The sequence below is a fragment of the Equus przewalskii genome, chromosome 13 (genome assembly GCF_037783145.1).
Source record: "Equus przewalskii isolate Varuska chromosome 13, EquPr2, whole genome shotgun sequence".
Taxonomy (NCBI): domain Eukaryota; kingdom Metazoa; phylum Chordata; class Mammalia; order Perissodactyla; family Equidae; genus Equus; species Equus przewalskii.
In genome coordinates this window covers 23021999-23043237 of record NC_091843.1, presented here as the reverse complement: position 1 = coordinate 23043237, position 21239 = coordinate 23021999, and the positions used below count along the sequence as shown (strand labels likewise).

The window sequence follows — 21239 nt, the reverse complement described above, 5'->3', positions numbered from 1 at the left end:
GAGGGGGTGGGGAGTGGCTCTCTACAGGCATTGAGAGGCTCCCGGCTCTTGGTTACTAGAGTGGATGGGAAATACTATTATGTGTTGGGCCTTTTAACTTCTTTTGAAGGGGAAATCTTTTCAACTTACTCTAGCAACACTAATTCATTGTAGAAAAATGTCCAAATATGTTTTAGCAAAGAGAATATAAATCCCTTCATGGTCTGTCCCATCAACCACCATAATAAGTACTACTAAGATTCCATATTCTTTTAGACCAGCGTTGCCTAACAGAAATACAGTGCAAGCCAGCTATATAATTTTAAATTTTCTAGTAGCCATATTTAACAAAAGTAAAGATAGGTGAAGTAAATTTAAATAATATAACCCAAGATAATCAAGATATTACCATTTCAATATATAATCAATATAAAAAGTATATAATTGAATAAAATATTTTATATTCTTTGTACTAAGTCTTTGAAATCTGGTGTGTGTTTTACACTTAAAGCAGTTCTCAGTTCAGACTAGCCACATTATAAGTGCTCAGTATCCACATGTGGCTAATGTCTGCTGTATTGAACAGCACTTTCTAGACTTTGTTTGTGAGTGTATGCACACACATATACATGTATATATACACACACACACCTTTTAAAAAACATGGGATCGTAATATTTTGTGAGCCTTATGTTTTCCCCACTTAGAAACACTGGTTTTCACAGGCACTTATCGTGTAGCCCTCAAAACAGCCTTGGTCGGTGAGGCAGCATTTTCCTGATGAGAAGGGTTAAGGAGCTGAACAGTGCTACCTCGCTGTGAGTGCAGGTGCACACAGCCTAGCTCTGCTGCCTGTGAGGCCTCCGTTCCTTCATTGCCCTCTGCAGGCACCTGGAGTGGATCTGAGACCACTGAGCCCGGTCCAGAATTTGCACACGTGCACACACACACTGCTGAGGGAAGCAGGCCCACATAGGGGAAGCTGCTGACCCAGGCTGCCATAGAGGGATGCACCGTTTAAAACGCAAGCATTCCAAAGCCCATTTCAGTGCTCTTTCCGCCACACTCAGCTGCCTTCCAAGAGCTTGGATTTTCAACTAGCCAAAGTACAAAGAGGAAACCAATGCACCCCAGGACAAACCCAAGTGGAGGCCTTCGCCCACCCCCCGCTGGTTTCCAGGCTCTTAACCATTGCACTGCCCTGCTGCTGGTGGTGAAGAAGGGTGATCCGGGCTGACCTTGGGGAAGTAGGCAGTTTTCCTAACTCCCAACCCAGTGCTCTTTGCACAGGGGCACCTGTTCCATAATTGTCACTTGTGTTTCTGCATTTTGTTCTTTCTGGGCGTTGCCTTAATCCCTCCGAAGAGTCCTGTCCTGAGGGTTGCAGGTCTTACCTGGGGTGAGGACAAAGTGGCCCCTGGGGGCCATTGAACCCACCATCACACATGTCAGCTCTCACGTGAACCATTAGTTTCATGGGCTGGCAATCTTACCCACTTCTGTATCCATAGTACATAGGATGGGCTAAATAGTTGTTGAGATGAAGAGCGTTTTTCGGTCATTGCAAATTGGAATTATAGATATGTTTGTGGTTGCTAACCCTTCTCCTGCCCACCGCAGACGGTACTAATTGATCCTAGACTTTTCCTGAGCCTGTTTACTGCCTAAGGATCCTCAGTACACTGTCCCAGGCGATTGAGATCAACCAGTTACAGGTGGAATTAAGATTAGCCCTTTTATGAGTTGAGCCCTCAGAGGATGTCTTGTTCACCATTACTTCCCCAGTGCCTGGCACACAGGCCCCTCAAAAGCCAGGTTACCAGTGGTCAAGGTTCACGGTAGAGTGGCAGGAGCCCAGGGCTGGCATCTCAAAAAAACAAGTTGATATTCTTGGGACAAGCCAGGAAGCCCACTGTGTCTCAGTTCTATGTTCTGTAATATGAGGAGAACCACATCCACCCTTCCTACCTCAAACTGTTATTGTGAGACTTAGGTGCAGTGATAGGTGAGGGGGGGAGTACCTTATGAGCTGAGTAGCCCTGGTCACCAAGGGTAAGGAAAGGTAATTTACCTGGATGGGTGGCTTAAGCTCCATTCAGCTCTCCCCTGTGCCCTAGAGCAGGGCCTATACAAAACCCCTGCTTTTCCATCTCACTTTCCCCTCTTCTGCCTGTCCTTTGCCCTGTAGGGTCTCTGCAGTTCCCTCCATCCTCCCCTTTCCGATCTCCTGGCGATGGCAAAATTCTCCTGGGCTTGGTGTGGGCCAGAGCCCAGGCCTTCCAGTTGCAGGTGGCCCTGGAGCATTGCCTTTGCAGTAAATAGTGCTTTGATTCCTGACTCTGCTTTTCCCTTCTTCCCCTGTGCTGAGTGGCATTATCCCCACTAGCAGGTGAGCAAATAGGCTTAGAGAAGTGGATCCTGGTGCTGGTGGCCTCAGTCGCCTGTAGGGCCTGCAGGCTTGAGCTGGAGCACTTTGCGGACCTATGGAATCTGGTGTCTGTCTCCTGCAGTGCTGAGAGAGGCCTAGGGTAGCCCGGGAGTTCAGACCTTTTCATGTCAGCTGCCTTCTCACTGTGTGACCTTTGGCTAGCCATTTAGCCTCTGAGTTTCCTCTGAAACTGGGATGGTCCTTCAGCCGTTGTGAGGATTAAAAAGTATAATGCACGAAGGCCCACAGCAGAATGTCTGAGGTCAGTGCTTAGTAAGTTCTAGCCATGATTTAAGGGACCCAGACCTCAGGGCATTGGGTGAGCAAATGCAAAGCCTAGGGTAAAGCAGTGGAGGCTATTTGGCTGTAAGGAAGAGCCAGAGAGACAGCTCCCTTCAGAGCCTTCATTCTTCTGGCACAGCCTTAGTTTGGAGCTTGTGAAACTAAACCCCAAGCCCGGCCCAGCGTGATCCTTTGCGAGCTCAAGTCTGTGGAGACACTGAGCTTGTGGCTCTTGGCCTGACCAGTCTTGGTTCCTGATACTGAAGATTGGACTGGTGGGTAAATGGAGGGGATGAGCTCCTCATGCACCCCTCCTCTGGCTTCTGTTTGTGTAATTAAAACATGCTGCCTCTTGCTCTTGGGAGCTGGTTAATACCTGTCTGCAAGCATGAGACCCTGGACTGGGGGTTGAAGACCGAGGTCCCTTCCTGGCAGTCTCACCTATTGGCAGCTCAGTTCTCAGAAATTAATTGGCATCAGCATTGCACGTGAAATTTGTTAAATCTACAGATGGCCAAGCTCTGTTCCCCTCCCCAAACTGATTTCTGGAACTTGAGGGAAGGCAGGAATCTGCATTTTTAACCAAGCCGGCCCCCACTTCCCGCCCAGGTGTTCTTAGATTATGGAAGTGGTATTGCAAGCCTACTAGTTCACTGGGCCCCATTTCCACAGTTGTGAAGTGAGGGTTTTTCATACAGGCTTTCTGCTCAGGAACTCCGGCTGAGTTGGAGGTAAAGTGGGAGGGAGCTTGGGTCCCTTGTCCATCCGAACAGCTCTATCATTTACTTTTCTTTTCAAGGAACTGTTAAATATTTAATGCAAAAGAACATAAATATAGGGTCCAGCCCCATGGCCTACCGGTTAAGTTCATGCACTCCACTTCAGCGGCCCAGCTTCACGGGTTTGGATCCTGGGTGCAGACCTACACTACTCAGTGGACAGTGACCCACATACAAAATAGAGGAAGGTTGGCACAGATGTTAGCTCAGGGTGAATCTTCCTCAGCAAAAAAATCAAAAACAAAAATGTAAAATAAAAAGAAAAATATTAAAACAAGAACCCATGTACCCACTACCAATTTAAGAAGTGCAGGCATGATTTTAAAATATTAAATGTGGTGGTGTGGTTCTGGGTAACTCCTGTCAGAATTAAGTCGACACTCATTGGGTTAAATCAAAATAACTCCAAGTATGTCCAGAGAAAACCTACTTTAGAATTACCTAGCAGATTCCTGGCCCCACCATTCCTGAGCAAAAATCTCTGGAGGCAGGACCCAGGAATCCACATTTTGATAAGCTCCTCAGATGATGGAAAATTCTTCTGCAGTGGTTTTGGAGGTAGCTTATCCACTGGAAAGCTGGCTTCATCTAAAGTTGTGGTTAGGATGATCAATGAGTGTAAGGATAAAATCAAAGGATGTTGGGACTGGACGTACTGCAGATGACAAGATCCCCCTGCCCACAGGCCTCTGAATGGAGGAACTGAAGACCCCAGAGGGGAATTCTTGCCAGGCTCCCACAGCAGGGGCTGTAGTGCCTGCGCCAGGACTGGCATCTGGTCTTCTGCCTGCTAGCCCGGGGCTCCGGACACTACCCCATCGTCTTAGTACCTGGGGCAATGGTCCTTCCTTCCTGTGGTGGCCAGGTTTAGCAAATAAAAATATGGGGTGCCCAGTTTAATTTGAATTTCAGATAAACAGCAAATAATTGTTTCAGGAAAAAGTGTCCCAGATAGTGCATGGGACACACTTGTTCTAAACAATTACTTGCTATTTATTTGAAATGGAAATTTAATTAGGTGTCTTTAGCAGATTCAAGAATCGCCTCAAAGGTAAAAAAAGATGATTATGTATTTATGGTAGTTTTGTGTTTAATAACTATGACCTCATTTAAGCTGTTAAACAATCCTGTGAACTAGCAGCTATCATACAACAGAGGTCTAGGATCTTCCATGTAAGGTGCCTTTCTGCCTCCTCAAGAGCCTGCTTGCTTGGCCCTCGTTCCTGTGTGGCTGGTTAATGCCTGTTGAGTGAGAGGCTGCGTGAGAGATTGGTCAGATTTGCCCATCTCCTCTGGCCTTGTAAGTTACTTATTTGATGGCCGCTGGTGGTTAGAACATCCTCTTGTGGACTTCAGTGTCTGTGCTGTCACCTGCTGCTCTGTCCTGCCTCATAGCCCAGCGGCCTAGTAAATTGTTGGTGGGGTGGGTTTTGGGTAGGGATCAGACCCCCTCTACATTTGCTGAAGGGGAAGGGAATGAAATAGGGTACCTGCTGGTGTCTCGAGGGCATCTGTGAGCAGGCGTGGGGAGTCTGCAGGTGGGGCCATCTCTGTCTCCACGTCCACGGCATCCTAGGGTTCTTCTCTTTGCCAGTGGGATGTAGTATGTAGTGCTGGAGGGGCCTCTAAGACTGGCCCAAACTCAGCAACAGAGGCAAATAAATCAGCTGCTTCTAGGGGGCAAAGCCAGCCAGCTGAACTAGGTTGGGGGAGCTAGTCTCTACCCAAGAACTCCTCAAGTTCCTCAGTCTGCTTTTGGGACACCTGGCAAGTCTGTTTCCTTTCTGTTGGAGTTTTCTGGTTACCAAGTGTCCCCAGTGTGCAGGGCTGGCGCTGTTAGGGCTCAGTCATTTCGGAGAGCAGGAAACCGAGGGTTAGTGAGAGTGTCTGACCTGCCGTGCTGGTAGCTAGCTGCTCAGGCCCTCCGGGGCCTGCCTGCCTACCCCGGGTCTCCCAGAGGGAGCTGAGAGGTTCTGCCTGCTCTGGAGGAGCGGGAAGATGTACTGTTAGAGGAGAAAGCAGGGCTTGGCTCCCAGACCCACTGCAGCCAGAGCACCCCTTCTTTTCTGTCATGTGTCCAGTTCCACGTGAGAAGTCATCTTCCTTAAAAACAGAGGGATGTTTCAGGACTCTGTTACAGGTGCCATCAGTAGTTGCGGGGAGCGGTTCCTGTAATGCTTGGGTCCCTGAGGTCCCACCCCCCACCCTGTGAGTGGGTGCCCCTGTGCATAGAGCATATTTTGTTGGGTGGGGAAATTGACTTCCCAACCTGAGGGAAAAGCTCTCGATCACGAGGCGGGACTTTGATGTTCAGTGCCAGCTCCACAACAATTCGCTGGTCACTTTAGGCACAGCCTGGTCCCTCCTGGACATCAGTTTTCCTGTCTGAACATTGGGGTGAGTTCTCAAGTCCCTTTCAACCTCTCCACTTCAATAACAAAGACAATCCAAAGTAATTTCTTAGGCATTCAGAAGCCTCTTGCAGCACAGAATGCCCTAGATTTAGAACCGTAAGGATGAGTTTGCATTACTTGAGGTGCTGGGTGACTACCAGGGACAGGGGAAAGCAGCTTTGAGATGAGCAGCCTCCTGCATCGGGATAGCGGAGTCAGGCAGGCAGTGGAGCACGGCCTGTGCCTGCAGCTGCCTGGGAGGATTGGCTCCTGGACCCAGGGCCCAGCCACCGGGTGATTGGCCTGTCCATCATGGCCTAGGAGAGCACACCAGGGCCAACAAGCCAAATATGGCTCCAAGAAGGGTTTTAAAAATGTGAATTGATTAACAGTATTTAGAAAGCAGGAAATTTCTCTTTGCTATACACTTTACTTTTATGCTTTTCTTGAAAACTCAGAAGCTCTGGCAGCACTAAGCCTATGTTTGTGGGTGCAGCCTCGGCTGCTCTTGAGTGGGTGCTGCCCCCTTGGCTGGCGCCTGTGCTCCCCAGCTGGCGTGGTTGCCAGCCAGCCTTGTGATTTATGGTATAGCCTGGGGCCTCTGGGGAGTTCCTGTGCTGTTTTGTCTGCTGCATGCACCCTCTCTGTCCTCTGTTGCCCATAGCTGGCTCCTGGCATTTGGATTGAAGCGCACTGATTAGCATAGATGTAGACTCCAAAGGGGTTGGGACTGCCAAACTGCACAGCTGTGCTGTTCGCTCGTAATGCAAAGAGGTAATTAACCTCTCTTCCCAGAAGAAAATGCTCTGGAAGTTTTTTGAGAAGCACCCATACCTATGTAAATTCCTATGTTTAGCAAATATTTACTGTGAATCTGCCATGTACAGGCTGCAGTCCTGGGTTCCAGGGACCAGTGAGCAAGGTAGAAAAGATCCCTACCTTCATGGAGCTCCCAGTAGTTCTCAACATAGGACGTCTTACAGGCTGGTACAGCCCAGAGGTGGGGTCAGGCTGTACCTGGGTTTCAGTCCCAGCTCTGCTACCCAGTAGCCAGGTCACCTGGGGCAAGTTATTTAGCCTCTCTGAGCCTCAGTTTTCTCATCTTTAAACTGAGAATCATCATCACCTTCCCTACAGTAGTTGTGAACAATAAATGAGCTGCTGCATGTAGGGAGCTGTGGCACCTTGCCAAGGACATGGTAGGTCTTGGTAATTAGTCAGTCTAGTGGGATTGAGATGCACACAAATGCAACCATTTCAGGGGGTGGTGAGTGCTCTGAAGAACCTAGATTGCAGACTGAATTAGAACTTGATCCAGAGTTGCTAGTTGGGCAGTCAGAGAAGGTTTCCTTGAAAAGAGTTTATGCTGAGATCTGTGAATAATGTCACACAGAATATATATTGTGTGACCTTGGGTGAGTCTCTTCACTCAGTTTCCTTTTCTGAACAACTGGAATAATGGTGTCTTCTTGAGGCAATTAAATGAAGTCACACATAGAAAGCAACTTAAATCAGTTTTTGACACCTTGGCACCTCAGCACCCAGTAAAGGGTGGTTATTATTATTTCTGTTCTGTCTAGAGCCAAATGTGCTCTTCTTAAAGGCCGGGTTAAGGAACTAGCACTTGGAGGCTGGGGGCTTCACTGGCTGCTGATATGTTTCAGCTGTGATGACTATTAATTAGCTTTTGGGTAGGACTTTAGGGACTGGTACCAGCAGTCGGGGTGGCCACAGCCACCCCAGAGTAGCAAGGCCCATGTCTGGGCAGGGAGAATGGAGACATCAGGCTGCCTGGGTCACCACCGGCTAAAGATAGTTCACTGTGGCTGGGCCTGGGCCTGTGCCAGCATGGGCATCATGTGACCAGAGCCCAGTGGCTTCTGCCCCTCCTCTTGGGCTGGCCAGGCTGGGCTGGACTGGGCGGCATCATGTGACCGGAGCCCAGCAGCCCCTGCCCCTCCTCCCAGGTCAAGGGGCGCAGACTGTGCTCCTGGGCTGGCTGCTGGCTGGCGGTTTCCTTTGAGCAGAGCCTCAAGATGGTCTGACTTCTGAAGGTTTCCCTCTCTGCCTGCCCACTCCTCCCGACAAGAGCACCCTTCAGCCCCCTCCTAGGTTTCATCAATAGGTCTGGGGGAAACCAGGGAGGGAGAGGAGGGCTGGGCAGAGGGAGGCCTCTGAGAGGTGGCAGCAGCAGCAGTGGCAGCGGCGAGAACCGGGGAACAAGGTGAGGAGGGTTAACCTGGCATTCTTTTTACTCTGTAGAATGTTCCTGCCTAGGGAGTGTTAGGGGCAGTGGGGATGGGATGAAAGGCCTGTGGTCCCTAAGCTCCTCCTCTATGACTCCACCCTGTCCCCAGGCTGGGTAACAGCTGAGAATACACCAGGCTTTCCAGACTCTTTCCTGCCTGCCTAACCCTCCCCTTAGATGGTGTCAGGTCCGGGCTGCAGATCAGGCAAATGGTAGGTGGCCTTCCCCGTCTGGGGAGGCTGTGGGTGGGGGCAGCCTCCGACCTCTTTGGGGCAGAGGCAGGAGTGGAGGCACTGGGAGGTGGGCGTGGAAGCAATACCTCTTTCCTCACAGGGCTGCCAGGGTGTCAACTTCAGCTAGTCGTGCTTGGTGGCAGTGTCCCTTGCCTGTGTCTGGTAGGAGAGAGGGGGCTTGTTAGGTTGCTGGCGTTCAGTACTAGGAGTGTCGCTTGACCTGCTCTGTGGCCTTAGGTTTCCCTGCAGTGGGTCATGGTTTTCCTCAGCATGTAGAATGATGCCGCTGCAGCCCTGCTGTTCAGGGCCTGCCCTCTTGTACATAGTGAGGAGGTAACCTGGGCCCTCCTCCTGGTGGTTAAGAGCACAGGATTTAGAGTCATACTGCTTGGCTTCAAATGCTGTCCTACTTGCTGGCTGTGATTCTGGCCAATAACCTTTCACCATGTGCCTTGGTTTCCATTTGTAAAAAGAGAGCAGTTAGAGGAACTAATTCCGTGTTAGAACAGCACATGGCACCTAGTAAGTGCTCACTATGTATTACGTGCGCTTGTTAGTATCATGACAACCACAGCTTGTTGCTGGCCTCCGCTGCTTTGACGAACAGTCTCGGTGGTTGAAATCTTGCCTTCTCTCCCCTCGTACCTCTAGACCTAATATTGCCACATGTTCAGTGGAGGAATGTGAGGCTTGGGGAGCGTGGTAGGTAGTGTCCCCAAGGTTCCACAACTGATGCAATCTGGACCAGGACCCAGCACTAATTTCAGGTAATCGATTGCCTCTGAATCAAGGCGGGGCTGGGTCATGGCTTCCTCTGGGAGTCAGCAGTGCCTAGGACACTTGTCTCTCCGCCAGAGGAAGGCTCTGGAGGAAGGCTGAGGCTTGAGGCTGTAGTCTCAGGAATTAGCGCTTGGAAAGCAAAGCCTCTCTTCTTCTCTGGTGTGAAATTATAGAGGAGATGGGTGTGTGGACTCGCCATTTTGTTAAACAAACGTCAGCTGTGTTCCAGGCCCTGCGCTAGACGCTGGGAGTACTGCTTTGAAAGCAGCCTGGTTCCTGCCTGCCAGGAGCGGAGAGTCTGGGTGGGGGCAGGTAGATAAGTAACCAGGCAGTTAACATGTGGGGCGCCATGAGAGCACGCAGCAGGCGCGCTTCACCTGGGGTCTGGGAGGGCTACCTCAAGGAGGTCTACCTAATAGTGGCCAGGCATAGGGCAGCAGATGGGTGAATGTGGACTCAAGTAATGTAGCCCCTAACCCAACAAATTACTTTGTTCTTGAAGGTAGAAGTTCTTTGCAATCAGAGTAAACTCAACCTTTTCAGATGCCAATCTCCAGGACGTGGTGCCAGCCCCAAAATAAACATTTGGCCTTCCCTGTTCTCCTGGCACTAAGGCCTGAAATCTAGTAGTCGTGTCTGGCCACCCACTCTCAGTCCTGCAGGCCTTCTCTCATCTAGGCCAGCCCCATCTCGCCTTTCACCCACTCTGGTCGCTTACTTTCAATTCTAACTTCTCCCTTCCCCTTACCACTTCTTTTTACCATGACCTGATGAGTTTGACTCACCTATGTGCCTTTTCCCCCTAAAACCCTTCACTAGTTTCCCAGTGGTTGACCAAGTCCCTGCTTAGACTCTTAGATCTGGGTAGCTTGTATTTCAAAAGATGAGCAGCTTTAGGATCTTTCTGGAATAAGACAATATAGAAAATACTTTATCCTTGTATTTGGCTTTCTACTGGGTGCTTATTGGTTTGAGTTGATGGGTCTTGGCCTTTGTAGGCTGAGAGAGACTCCTTGAGGCCGGGCCCTCTTCCTCTTCCATGCTGAGTAAAAAACTGAGTGACTCAATGTTTTAAATTGAAAGGGAACTCCAGGCCTTTCCTCTGCTCTTCCTTCCTCTTTAGCCCGGCAGAGGTTTGTGCCAAAGCCTTCCTGGGGCCGGTGGTAAATTACCCCTTCTTTCTTTCCTCTTTCTTGGGGAGACCTGCCTTGAAGGCCAGGCTCGGGGGAAGGGGAGGGAGGCTCATCTGAAGCAGTGAATTGAGCCAGTTGATCCCCAAGAGGTTTTTTTCTCATATGCTCTGCTGCTTTTCATTTGAGAGATTATTGATGGTTTCTTTTTCTCTTTAACCATGAGGATGGGGATTGCTTGGAAATACTAAGCTTCCTTTGTGGATGTGAATTGTAATATTTAGCATTTATTGAGCACTTACCTCGTGCTGGGCACTCTTCCTATGCTCTGTTTATTTGTGTCACTGCAGCCCTGTGAGGTGATTCTGACTTCAGTTTTACAGATGATGAAAACTGAGTTTAGAAGGGCTCTGCAAGGGGCAAGGTATGTAGGGACTCCAGCCCAAGTGCATCAGGTAACAAAGTCCACGTGCTTAGTGATGGGCTGTTGTGCTTTCCTAGACAGTGCTCAGGTGAAGAAGGGGTGTCACAGACCTGAAAGTTGGGGTGCGGAGAATCTCAGGCGGTTAGACAGTCCAGGTGGTGTGGTCCTCCACTCCACTTGTCAGGGGAGCTGCCCTCTCTGCTCCTGCCACCCTGCTCGTTAATCCCTCTTTGCCCTGCCACCCGGTGGCCCTCGTTCCCTGTCATCCAGCGCTGGCTGCAGTGGTTTAGCTCCCCGCTCCCCAGCACTTGCAGTAATCTTAAGTAAACATAGTTTGCCATGCAAATACAGCTTCATGAAAAGGCTCCTGGTGCCCCACCACAACCACCACAACTGCACTTGGAGATTCTAGTGTGCTTCATTCAATACACAAATGCATGTGTGTATTTAGGAAGCCCCTTGACCCCCTGGAATTAGAGTCAGTACTGGCTCCTGGCTGACTGTGGTCCTATGGGACGGAAAGTGGCTTTTCTCCTTTTCCAGATACACATTAGCCCCTATCTTGCTTAGTCCAAGAGGAACACATTCCGAGGGCCTCTGTGTGCCATCCTCATCCCCTAGCATGCTGGGCCCCAGATCCTATGGGCAGGTAGACTGCAACTCCTTCCTGCCTGGACCCCATGTAGGGCCTGCCTTGCCACACTTCTACTGCCCTCTCTCCCTGAGAACTTCTTTCTGCCATCAGTAACTCTGTTTACGAGGAAGCACCAGGGAAGTTCTAAGATTGCACCGGGAAGGTTTTTCAACCCATTCTCCCACCAGTGGATGCATGAGATTTCTGGTGAGCTGGAAGGACCACTGGACAAAGAGAGTTGAGGCTTCTAGCTCCCATCCTGGCTCTTCCTTGGGGAAGCCCCTCCCCTTTGGGGACCTCAATTCCCTGTCTACAAATGGAGGGGATTGGAACCGTGGTCCTTTTTGCTGCTCTAACATTCTATAACTTTTTCCTTGGGCAGGTGGAGGGTGGTGAGTTTAGTGTTTACTGAGCTTGGCTTGGGTCATTGGTGGCTGGCACAACTTTTAGAATGCAGAGGTGGGAGGAGGGGGCTTGTCGCCTGATTTGGCTGAAATGGTGCTGGATGTAGGGACTGGCAGCTGCACAAAGGATTGGTTTTCATGGGGAGCCATGTCAGATGCCAGGCCCCATATTTTGTGGAACCGTATCATATGTGCGTGTATGTGTGGTGGTTGCCTGGTGAAGGTGAGAGGCTGGGAGGGGACCCAGAAAGGGATATATAATTGAAGCCAGAAATCCTAGTCTTCTCGCCTCCTGCAGGGTTAACAGCAGCTCCTCCGAGCCTCCCTGAGTTTCCCTAGGCCCCACAGATCCTAGATTTTAACAGATCAAGGAATTTTGCTTGAAGGCAAAAGTAGTTCTCTCTCCCCAGTTCACTTCTGTCTCTCCAGGGCACTTTGTCCTTCCTTGGGGCAGGGACAGCCTGAGGCCCTCTCTGGGAGCAGAGCAAGAGCAGGGCACTGTGGGTCCTAGGGATGGGGCTTTTTCAGCAAACCTCACACAGGACTAATTGAAGAATATTCCTGTGTATGCACAGACTAGCCACATTCCCTTGGTCAGTTTGGGATTGGGGAGTCTGGGGGGGAATCACTGGGGTGTTTTAGTGGCAGGAGGGCTCTCCTAGTAATTGGAGGCTGAACTTTCAGTACTTTACCGTGTCCCTTTGTGATCTTGGTGAACGAAATGTCAGGCAGGGTGATTGTAGGATCTGACTCTTCCCAATTTTGAGAGAGTTTTTATTAGAAGAAGTAGACAATGGCCTGGAAAACTTTGCCTCGCCTTTTTGAGGAAACTTCAAGAACACCTCTCCCTCTGAACCTAATTCCCCTTTCCGACTTCTTGTTAATGAACTTGACGTTGCAGGCTCTTTGGCCTTCTCTTCTCCTGGTAGCATGCAGAGAGTGTTGTTGGGGGCTGGAGGATGGGTCCCTGGAGAAGTGATTATTGGCGTAGCGCAGGTGTAACGGAGGGAGATGATCCTGTAACAGCTGCCTCTGCCGGGGCCCTGTTGGAAGCAGCCTGGTCAGGGATCTAGGTGGTGTTAGGCTTCTCTAGGCCAGCCCAGGATTGCCAAGAAAATTGGGACAAAGTAGCTCCCTTGGCCTAGCAGCTCTATCCTCTTGGGGCTGAGATTTTCTAGTTCTCTAGAACTAGTTCTTTAGAAATCTCCAGTTCATCCAGCACTGGGCATGGGGGATGCTATGGGCTGGGTTCCACAGCACCAGCTCTCAGAAGGTATGTGGGGTGTCTTGAGGGGGCAGTGTCTTCGGTAGGGAGTGGAAGCCAAGAATTCAGTGGCCTCATAGTTAGGAGCCAGGCAAGGACTCTTTCTACTCATTAAGAGAACATGGATCTGATCAAGGAGTAGAACATTCCTTTTGAGACCAGCTGGGCAAATTTCTCTACTGAGAGACTGGGGGCAGCTCTTGCTCTGGCATGGTTGGCCAAGAAGGGAGACACAATGATGGGAGAGAAGTGGGTGAGCAGAGCCGCAGCATGTGTCTTTTCCCATGGGGCTCTGGAGGAAGCCTTGGTCTTCAGAACCATATTGGGAAAATAAGTAGGTACAGAAGAGACTAGGCCTATTAGAGCCACTTCCCTAAAAACACACACATTTGTTTTCTTTTTAAAAAGCCCATCTTGGGGCCAGCCCGGTGGCCGAGTGGTTAAGTTCGCAGTCCACTTTGGCCACCCAGGGTTTCACCAGTTCGGATCCAGGGTGCGGACATGGCACTGCTCTTCAGGTCATGTTGAGGCGGCATCCCACATGCCACAACTAGAAGGACTCACAACTAAATAAAATATACAACTATATACTGGGGGGATTGGGGGAGAAAAGGCAGAAAAAAAAATTAAAAAGCCTGTGTCTGTCTTTGTTGAAACTACTGGAGAATTCCAAACAAAATCAAATCACTGTAAATATACTACTTAGCTCCCAATAATACTTATATATCCTTTCAGAGTTCCTGCTATGTATATGTACATATGTACATTTTTGACTTGTTTTATAAAAATAGGATTGTAACTTTTCTCATTTATTGTGTTTATCTTTTCACAGCAGTAGAGTTCACTGTCTTTTCAATGGATATAAAAATGGTTAAACTTTATTTAGCCAATTCCCTACAGTTGGACATGTAGGTGGTGTCGATTTTTTGAAGTTATACACAACACTTCGGTGGACATCTTTGTACATAACTCTAAACACTTGTCTCATTTGTATCATTAGGATAAATTCCTAAAGGTGGAACTATTGAGTCAAATGGGGTCTCACTTTTTCTTTGGAAACTTAGAAAGCAGACAAAATCTTTCCTGAGTGGCTGACCCTTCTCTTTTTTTTTTGTTAAAGATTGGCACCTGCGCTAACAACTGTTGCCAGTTTTTTTTTTTCCTGCTTTATCTCCCCAACCCCTCCCTGTACATAGTTGTATATCTTAGTTGCAGGTCCTGCTAGTTGTGGGATGTGGGACGCCGCCACAGCGGAGCGTGCGGACTTAACCACTCAGCCATGGAGCCGGCCCCTGACCCTTCTCTTGACCACAGGTCATTGAGGACAGAGCTGGCCCTGGTGTGGGGGCTAGGAGGAGATCCCTGGACTTCTCGATTGCCCACTTAGGGTTTTTATCTTGCCTTCTGCATGGTCACTAGCCCAGGTCAGCTCACACACAGACTTCTTGAATGTGAGAGCCAGAGGCGATCTTTCAGACCCTTCCTTTGTAGACTCCGCCGTGATTCGGGAGCCCTCACTTACCGAGCTAGTTCTGGCGTGGACTCAGCTTCCATGGGCTTACCCTCTCCAGGCCTCGGGCCTGTTTTATAAGAGAATCTAGAGCTATGGGAGCCCCCTCCTCAGCGTCGGGTTCCTGGGATTTTGGCTGCCAGTTGTTTGCATGATCTCACTTTCCATGATTTCTTCAGAAGAAGGCTGGTAAAATTGTTACTTGTGTTTGAGCACCTGTCCTTCCCCTCTCCACCGTGCCTTCCTCCTTTGGGGACTGGCAGATTGCTTGGTGGAGTGGGGGTGGTGACGAGGGTCAGGAGCTGGTGGTGGCTTCTTCCCATGGGCTCTGCATAACCATCTCTCCCTTGTTCCCACAGAACATTCTGCTCCAGCCAAGGTGGTGAGGGCAGCCGTTCCTAAACAGCGCAAAGGCAGCAAGGTAAAGAATAGGAGTGGGCAACCTAAGGGGACTTCCTGGAGGTGGTGACCTCGTTCCTGTACTAGTGAGTGCTTCTTAGCTTTCAGGTAGTTCTGGATTCTCTCTGAATAGCAGGGGTGACCTTTCTGGGCTTCTGGTGTGGATGGTCCTACTAGACAGACTGATTTTGGCCTCTGTTCTCTTGGTGAAGCTGTATTTTGGGGAGGAGCTGAATGGCAGAGGCAGGCTCACCCCAGGGCTCTCATAGAATGTGCCTTGCAGGTTGGTGACTTTGGAGATGCAATCAACTGGCCCACACCTGGAGAGATAGCCCACAAGAGTGTGCAGGTGAGTCTGGGGGAGGGATGGGCAGGTTTGACCTCTATCTATAATATGTACATTTGGCTTCTCAAGCTTTCAGAGCTTCAGGTCTTACTGTTTTCAGTTTTTTAAGAGGAATGTTTGGTGTAATGTGAGCAGCATTGAAATAGCGAAGAATCACCATCATTTGAGCCCTTGCTATGTGTCAGGGACTGCCAGGTGCTGTCTATTCGTCACTTCATCTAACCCTCACAGTGTTGGAGATATGTCCTTTAATAATTCCCATTTTACGGATGAGGCCGCTGAGGCTGGGAGAGGTTAATCACTAGCCCTTGATGGCCAAGTGGGGCCAGAAGTCAGGTGTCAGGTGTGTTGTATTATTCCACAGCCTGTGTTCTGCATCACCACACTTGAACTGCCAGTGAGTGAAGCCGGAGAGTGGTCTTTAGGCCAGGTACCCACACCCAGACCACATGTCTTGGGGTGGCTTATATAGCTCTCCTTAGTCCCAGCAGAGGAGGGACTCCTGATCAGTCTTGTTCTTTCCAGAACTTTTGTTCTGGGCTAACAGCCTAGGTTCCTCACTGGCTGAGGCCAGGGGCCGGCATCTCTTCCATCCCACAGACTACCTGGACAACGTGATCCTGTTGGAGAGTGTAAACATTTGGGCCCTGTAGGTCCCAGCCCCTCTGTCCAAGGGGTTGTTTGTGTCACTTAGACTCGAGGAAGCTGGAGAGACAAATTGTCTCCCACCTCCTGCCTGTGTGACCACGCTTCCCAGTGAAAGCATCTCAGGCGTGAAAACAGGACTTTTGCATACATCCAGTCTAACCTGCCGCCGCACACTCCAGCTCCTGCCCTGTCTTTCTAGTGACGGGGAGCTCCCTGCTGTCCCATCCCAAGAGGCGCTCAGACTCAACTCACCTCTCTGTTACTTTACTTTCTGCTGCAGCCACAGTCCCACAAGTCTCAGCCTGCCCGTAAGCTGCCACCCAAAAAGGACATGAAGGAACAGGAGAAAGGAGAGGGGAGCGATAGTAAGGAGAGCCCGAGAACCAAATCGGATGAATCAGGGGAAGAGAAGAATGGGGACGAGGATTGCCAGCGAGGGGGACAGAAGAAGAAAGGTGAGTGTCTTGGAGAAGGCCGCAGGGCAGGACTGTGAAATGTCAGGACTCGAGGGCTGCTGGAGGAATTTCAGGAGCCCCCGAGAAGTCGTTGGGAGTCTGATTGGTGTAGGCCGCTGGGCTGGCAGTCTTCACTTCAGCTGTGCATCCATCAGCTCCTCTTATTTCACAAGCATTTGGTAAGCTCCCTCCTCAGCAGCAGGGCTCTAGCAGCGCACAAGACAGATGAGGCCACACCTCAGAGTATCCTTTGTGTGTCGTGTTGTATTGCTGTCTCGTGTAACATTTTATTTAAAGACAAGAGTTCCCAGTGCTCTGACTGAAATGGTTAGGGTGTAGGTTCGGCTGCTCTAATAGAGATCCAGAAGAACTGGTTCAAGCAAGATAGGGGGCTTTTTCTCTTTCCTGATAGCCTAGTGTAAGGAGGCAGGCCTAGAATGGCAAGCCTTTCATTCCTTTCTTCTTGCTGTGGTGTGTTGGCTCTTCTCATCAAAGATGGGTCACTCTTTCCTTCTCATTCCACCTAGCAGGAAGGGAAGAAGGGGAGAATAGCTCCCTTCCTTTTAGGGACTCAGCCTGGAGTTGTCACTCAGCTCTTGTAACAGAACTTTGGCATGATCTAAAGGGAGCCTGGAAGTGCCTTCTTGATTCCGGGCAGCCATGTGTCTGGCTCTGGAAGGGGGTTCTCTGACCATGGAGAAATCGATATTGGGATTCGACCAGGAGTATCCGTCACACCGAGGTCCATGGCCTCCTTGTTTTAGGGATGAAAATGAGGTCCAGTGTGGAAAGGGAATTTGCCCAAGGCCACCAGATGGTGATTTAGGCCCAAAGCCCTGGATAGGGGAAGAAGGGCAGGGGGTAGGGATGGCTGGGAGGGACCTCTTGTTCAAGCGTTTCTCATGTGTCCACACTGTCCTCCAGGGAACAAACACAAGTGGGTTCCGTTGCAAATAGACATGAAGCCTGAAGTACCCAGAGAGAAACTGGTGTCACGCCCTGCTCGCCCACCAGAGCCACGACACACATCTGCCATCCGCGGGGAGATCAAAGGTATGCACCACCCACTGTGGAGGGCTTGGGCATAGGGGTCATCTCAGGCCTGACCCGCTGCCCCCTCTCCCCATAGGGTCTGAGCCTCCCACCTACGTGTCCGTGCCTGTGGCCCCCCCCACCCCAGCCTGGCAACCAGAGACCAAACCGGAGCCTGCCTGGCATGACCAGGATGAGACATCGAGTGTGAAGAGTGATGGGGCTGGTGGGGCGCGGGCTTCCTTCCGTGGCCGTGGACGGGGGCGTGGTCGCGGCCGGGGACGCGGCCGGGGTGGCACTCGAAGTACGTGAGGCCCCTTTGGGCTCCGGGATGTCCGAGGGAGTGCGGCAGGGGTGGCGGGCAGGGGTCTCCTTTCCCTCATAGCACCCGTTTCCCCCGTAGCCCATTTTGACTACCAGTTTGGCTACCGAAAGTTTGATGGTGCAGAGGGACCTCGCACCCCCAAGTACATGAACAACATCACCTACTACTTTGACAATGTCAGCAGCACTGAGCTTTACAGTGTGGACCAGGAGCTGCTCAAAGACTACATCAAGCGCCAGATGTGAGTGGACAGGAAGCTCCTTCCTGGAGAGGGGCGGGGGCTGGGCAGAGGAGGGCTGGGCGGCCCTTCTGGTGCTGGCAGCAGTCGCTGCCCCTGGTGGAGCTGACAGAGACAACTTTCTCTCATCTAGTAAGCTAATTTTCATAAAAGTAATGCTTGTTGCAGAAGTAATACCATATTTACCTTAAGAAAATTAGAAATGACCGCTAACACAAAGGAGAGAAAATGTCTTGATTGCACCCCTTCTGTGCTTCTGTTTGTAATGGCAGCGCTGTCAGAATGCCAGCAGACATTTATTGAGTCCTCATTATTGGTGAAGCTCAGTGCGAAGTGTTTTACAGACATTCTGTTATTTAATCCTCCAGTCAACTATTTAATTCCTATGAGCTGAGTCTTGTTCTCATTTTGTAGATGAGCAAACAGGCCCAGTAACTTGCCCAGAGTCTCACAGCCAGTAAATGACAAGCACAGATTTGAATCCTTTTCTGTCTGATTGAGAAACCCGAGCTCCTAACCACTCCGATATATTGTCTCAGTCCGGTGGGGGAGCCGTACAAGGAAGTAGATAATTGCAGTAGAGTGTGCTAAGTGTTTTAGGAGCGGAAGAAAGAGTGACCAACAGCATTGGAACTGGGCTTTAAAGGAGGATGAGGAAGCTTGTCAGGCATACGGAGATGGAAGAGCAGAGAGAATGGTTTGACCCAACGTTAGGGAGCCATGAAAGGATAACATTTTTTTCAGCCCTTAAGACTGTTTGTCCAGTAGGGACGGGGTAGGTCAGATGCTCTGTCAGTTGCTGGGGTGCACAGCAGAACAGGGAAGGCATGTTCGTAAAGGATGCAGCAGTCATACCTCTTCTCCCTTCCACCTAGTGAGTACTACTTCAGCGTGGACAATTTAGAGCGAGACTTCTTCCTGCGACGGAAAATGGATGCTGATGGTTTCCTTCCCATTACTCTTATTGCTTCCTTCCATCGAGTGCAGGCCCTTACCACTGACATTTCACTCATCTTCGCGGTATGTCTCCCTCCCTGGGGCTGGGGTGCAGGGGAAAGGAAGGTCCTTATTATGGAGCTGGAGTTTGGGCCAAGGCAGAAAACCCTGGAAGAGTCTCCATCTGATTACTTACGCTAAAATTCCAAGGCTTGGCCAGCGTCTTCCTCCCCCTCCCCTTTTATGGAAAATTTCAGACGTTTACAAAAGTAGACAGAATGGTATAGTGGACCCATCACCCAGCCTCAGCAATTATCAACTCATGGCCAGTCCTAGTGCATCTATCCTGTCATCTGTTTCCTCTCCCAGATGGCTTTGAAGAACGTCTTAGGTAACCTGACATTTCATCCATGCTTCAGTACCTATCTGTAAAAGCTAAAGACCTGTTAAAAACATGACATTGTCATTGTCACATGTAAAAATATTAGCAGTTCTTTAATGTCACCAAATGTTCAGTCAGTTGCAAATTCACCCCACTTGGCAAAAAAAATTTCTTGTGCTAGTTTCTGAGAGTCAGGCCCCAAACGAGGCCCGTATCGCCTTAGTCAGTCTCCCTCTCCCCTCTCTTTCCTTGCAGTTTATTATTGGAGTAAACTGGGCTGTGTATCTTGTAGAATTTCCCACAGCTCACAGTGGTGGTATTTAACCTATTGTTCTGTACTCCACATTTTTTGTAAATTGGTGATCTAGAGGCCTGATCAGGTTTTGGTCCCCCATCCCGTCCCCCCTTCCCCCCAATGAAGAATACTTTATAGGTAATAATATATTCTCTCAAGTGGCATATAGCATTTCGTTTGATTCTCTCTTGTGGTGTAAACTGCTATGGATGATTATTGCCTGTTATTTCAGTAGGGATTGCAGATTGGTGATATTCTAATTCTATTATCTGTCTTCGTTTGTTAGCTAGAATACCTCTTTAAGGAGGAACTTGGCCTCATCAACTTTTCATTTGCCAAGAGGTATAATTTGTACAGAAAGGGCAGATAAATGCTTAATCTTTTCCTTTGTTAACCATTTTTCAGAATTATGGGTTGATGCCGATTAAACTTCAAAGGTGCCCGGTGAGGTTTAGGGGTTTTTTTGTTTTAGTATCATTATAAACTTATGGATTCAAACATGTTATTTATTTCAATCCATTGCACTTATTCTGAATCAAATTGCCCTATCTTTAGCCAGTGGGACCCTGGTTCATCTTGTACATTTCCTGCCCCAGATCTGGAATTGACCATTTTTTTCAAGGAACTCTAGGTCTTATATTTTGGGGAAATGGTATTTAGATACTACAGTCTGAGTAATAGGAGTGTTTATTGCTACTTGATTAGTCGTTGTTTCTAGAGCTTTTTTTTTTAAAATACATCATGAGATTATACTGATATTTTCTGTTGAAATTCAGGACTACAGGGTCCTTATTTAACCCCAGTGATCTTTTATTTGTAACTACTCCTTTTTCCCATGCCTAAAATCCTAATTGCCAATGACATCAACATAATTATTCATTTCCACGGTTTATACACACTATTATCATAATACCTCTACTACTACTAAAAACAGGGTTTTTTCTACTTCGACAGTCAAATGACTGTGTTTTCAAGTTACTTGAAATAATCTTTGTGTGGTTATGTCTTTAACTTGATGTATATTAGTTTCATTTTGCTCTCAAGTTTTAGGGTTTGCTTTCCCCCCCAATTTCTAATTTGTTTTATATTTATGTATGTAAAACATGTACATAGTTTTACTTCCGAAGTCAACATAGTATATTCAGAGAATTACCATGACTTCAGAATTACTTCCGAAGTCAACATGGTATATTCAGAGAAGTCCAACTTAAAATTCTCTCACTTCCTCCTTTTTCCCTTTCTTCCCCTATAGGTAACCTTTTTTGAATCCTTCCGTTAAAAAGAATAAGCAAATACCTCTACATGTATGTGTATCCTTCCCGTTTCTTAGATAAATGGTGACATAGAACACATGTATTTCTTTACCTGTTTTTTGTTTTCACTTAATATATCTGGAAGTTAGCTGCATAGTAGTATATAATGGAAAGATAGTCCTCATTCCTGTTGACGGTTGCATATGTATCTTTTCATCTTTTTGCCAGTGTTTCTTTCGTGGAGATTTCTAGAAGCAGGATGACTGAACTGAAGGGCATTGCATATGTTCTTTTGCTGGCTGTTGCTGAGTTCCCTTTCTCGGGGCTGTGTCTCTTGCATTCTCACCATCAGTATATGAGACTGCCTCTTTCCCCTCCTGCACCCAGAGGGTGCTGTCACATGTTGAGATGTTTTCCTCTTCCATTTGGAAGATTTTTAAAA

The 21239-nt window shown here is 48.9% G+C and overlaps 1 protein-coding gene across 5 annotated transcripts in view; it reads left to right on the top strand.

Moving 5' to 3' along the window:
• Positions 1-21239, top strand: part of LARP1 (La ribonucleoprotein 1, translational regulator) — a 78041-nt gene that overhangs the window by 43109 nt on the left and 13693 nt on the right. For 2 of the 5 annotated variants that reach the window (XM_070569143.1, XM_070569140.1), the window contains exons 2-8: positions 14848-14909; positions 15171-15236; positions 16162-16336; positions 17261-17389; positions 17466-17672; positions 17772-17934; positions 18807-18951. In XM_070569143.1, coding sequence (XP_070425244.1) covers positions 16213-16336; positions 17261-17389; positions 17466-17672; positions 17772-17934; positions 18807-18951 — 768 coding nt within the window. In that variant the 5' untranslated portion in view covers positions 14848-14909; positions 15171-15236; positions 16162-16212. Of the gene's footprint in view, positions 1-8063; positions 8086-14847; positions 14910-15170; positions 15237-16161; positions 16337-17260; positions 17390-17465; positions 17673-17771; positions 17935-18806; positions 18952-21239 lie in introns of those variants that run through there. The other 3 variants (XM_070569144.1, XM_070569141.1, XM_070569142.1) reach the window with 3 other exon arrangements.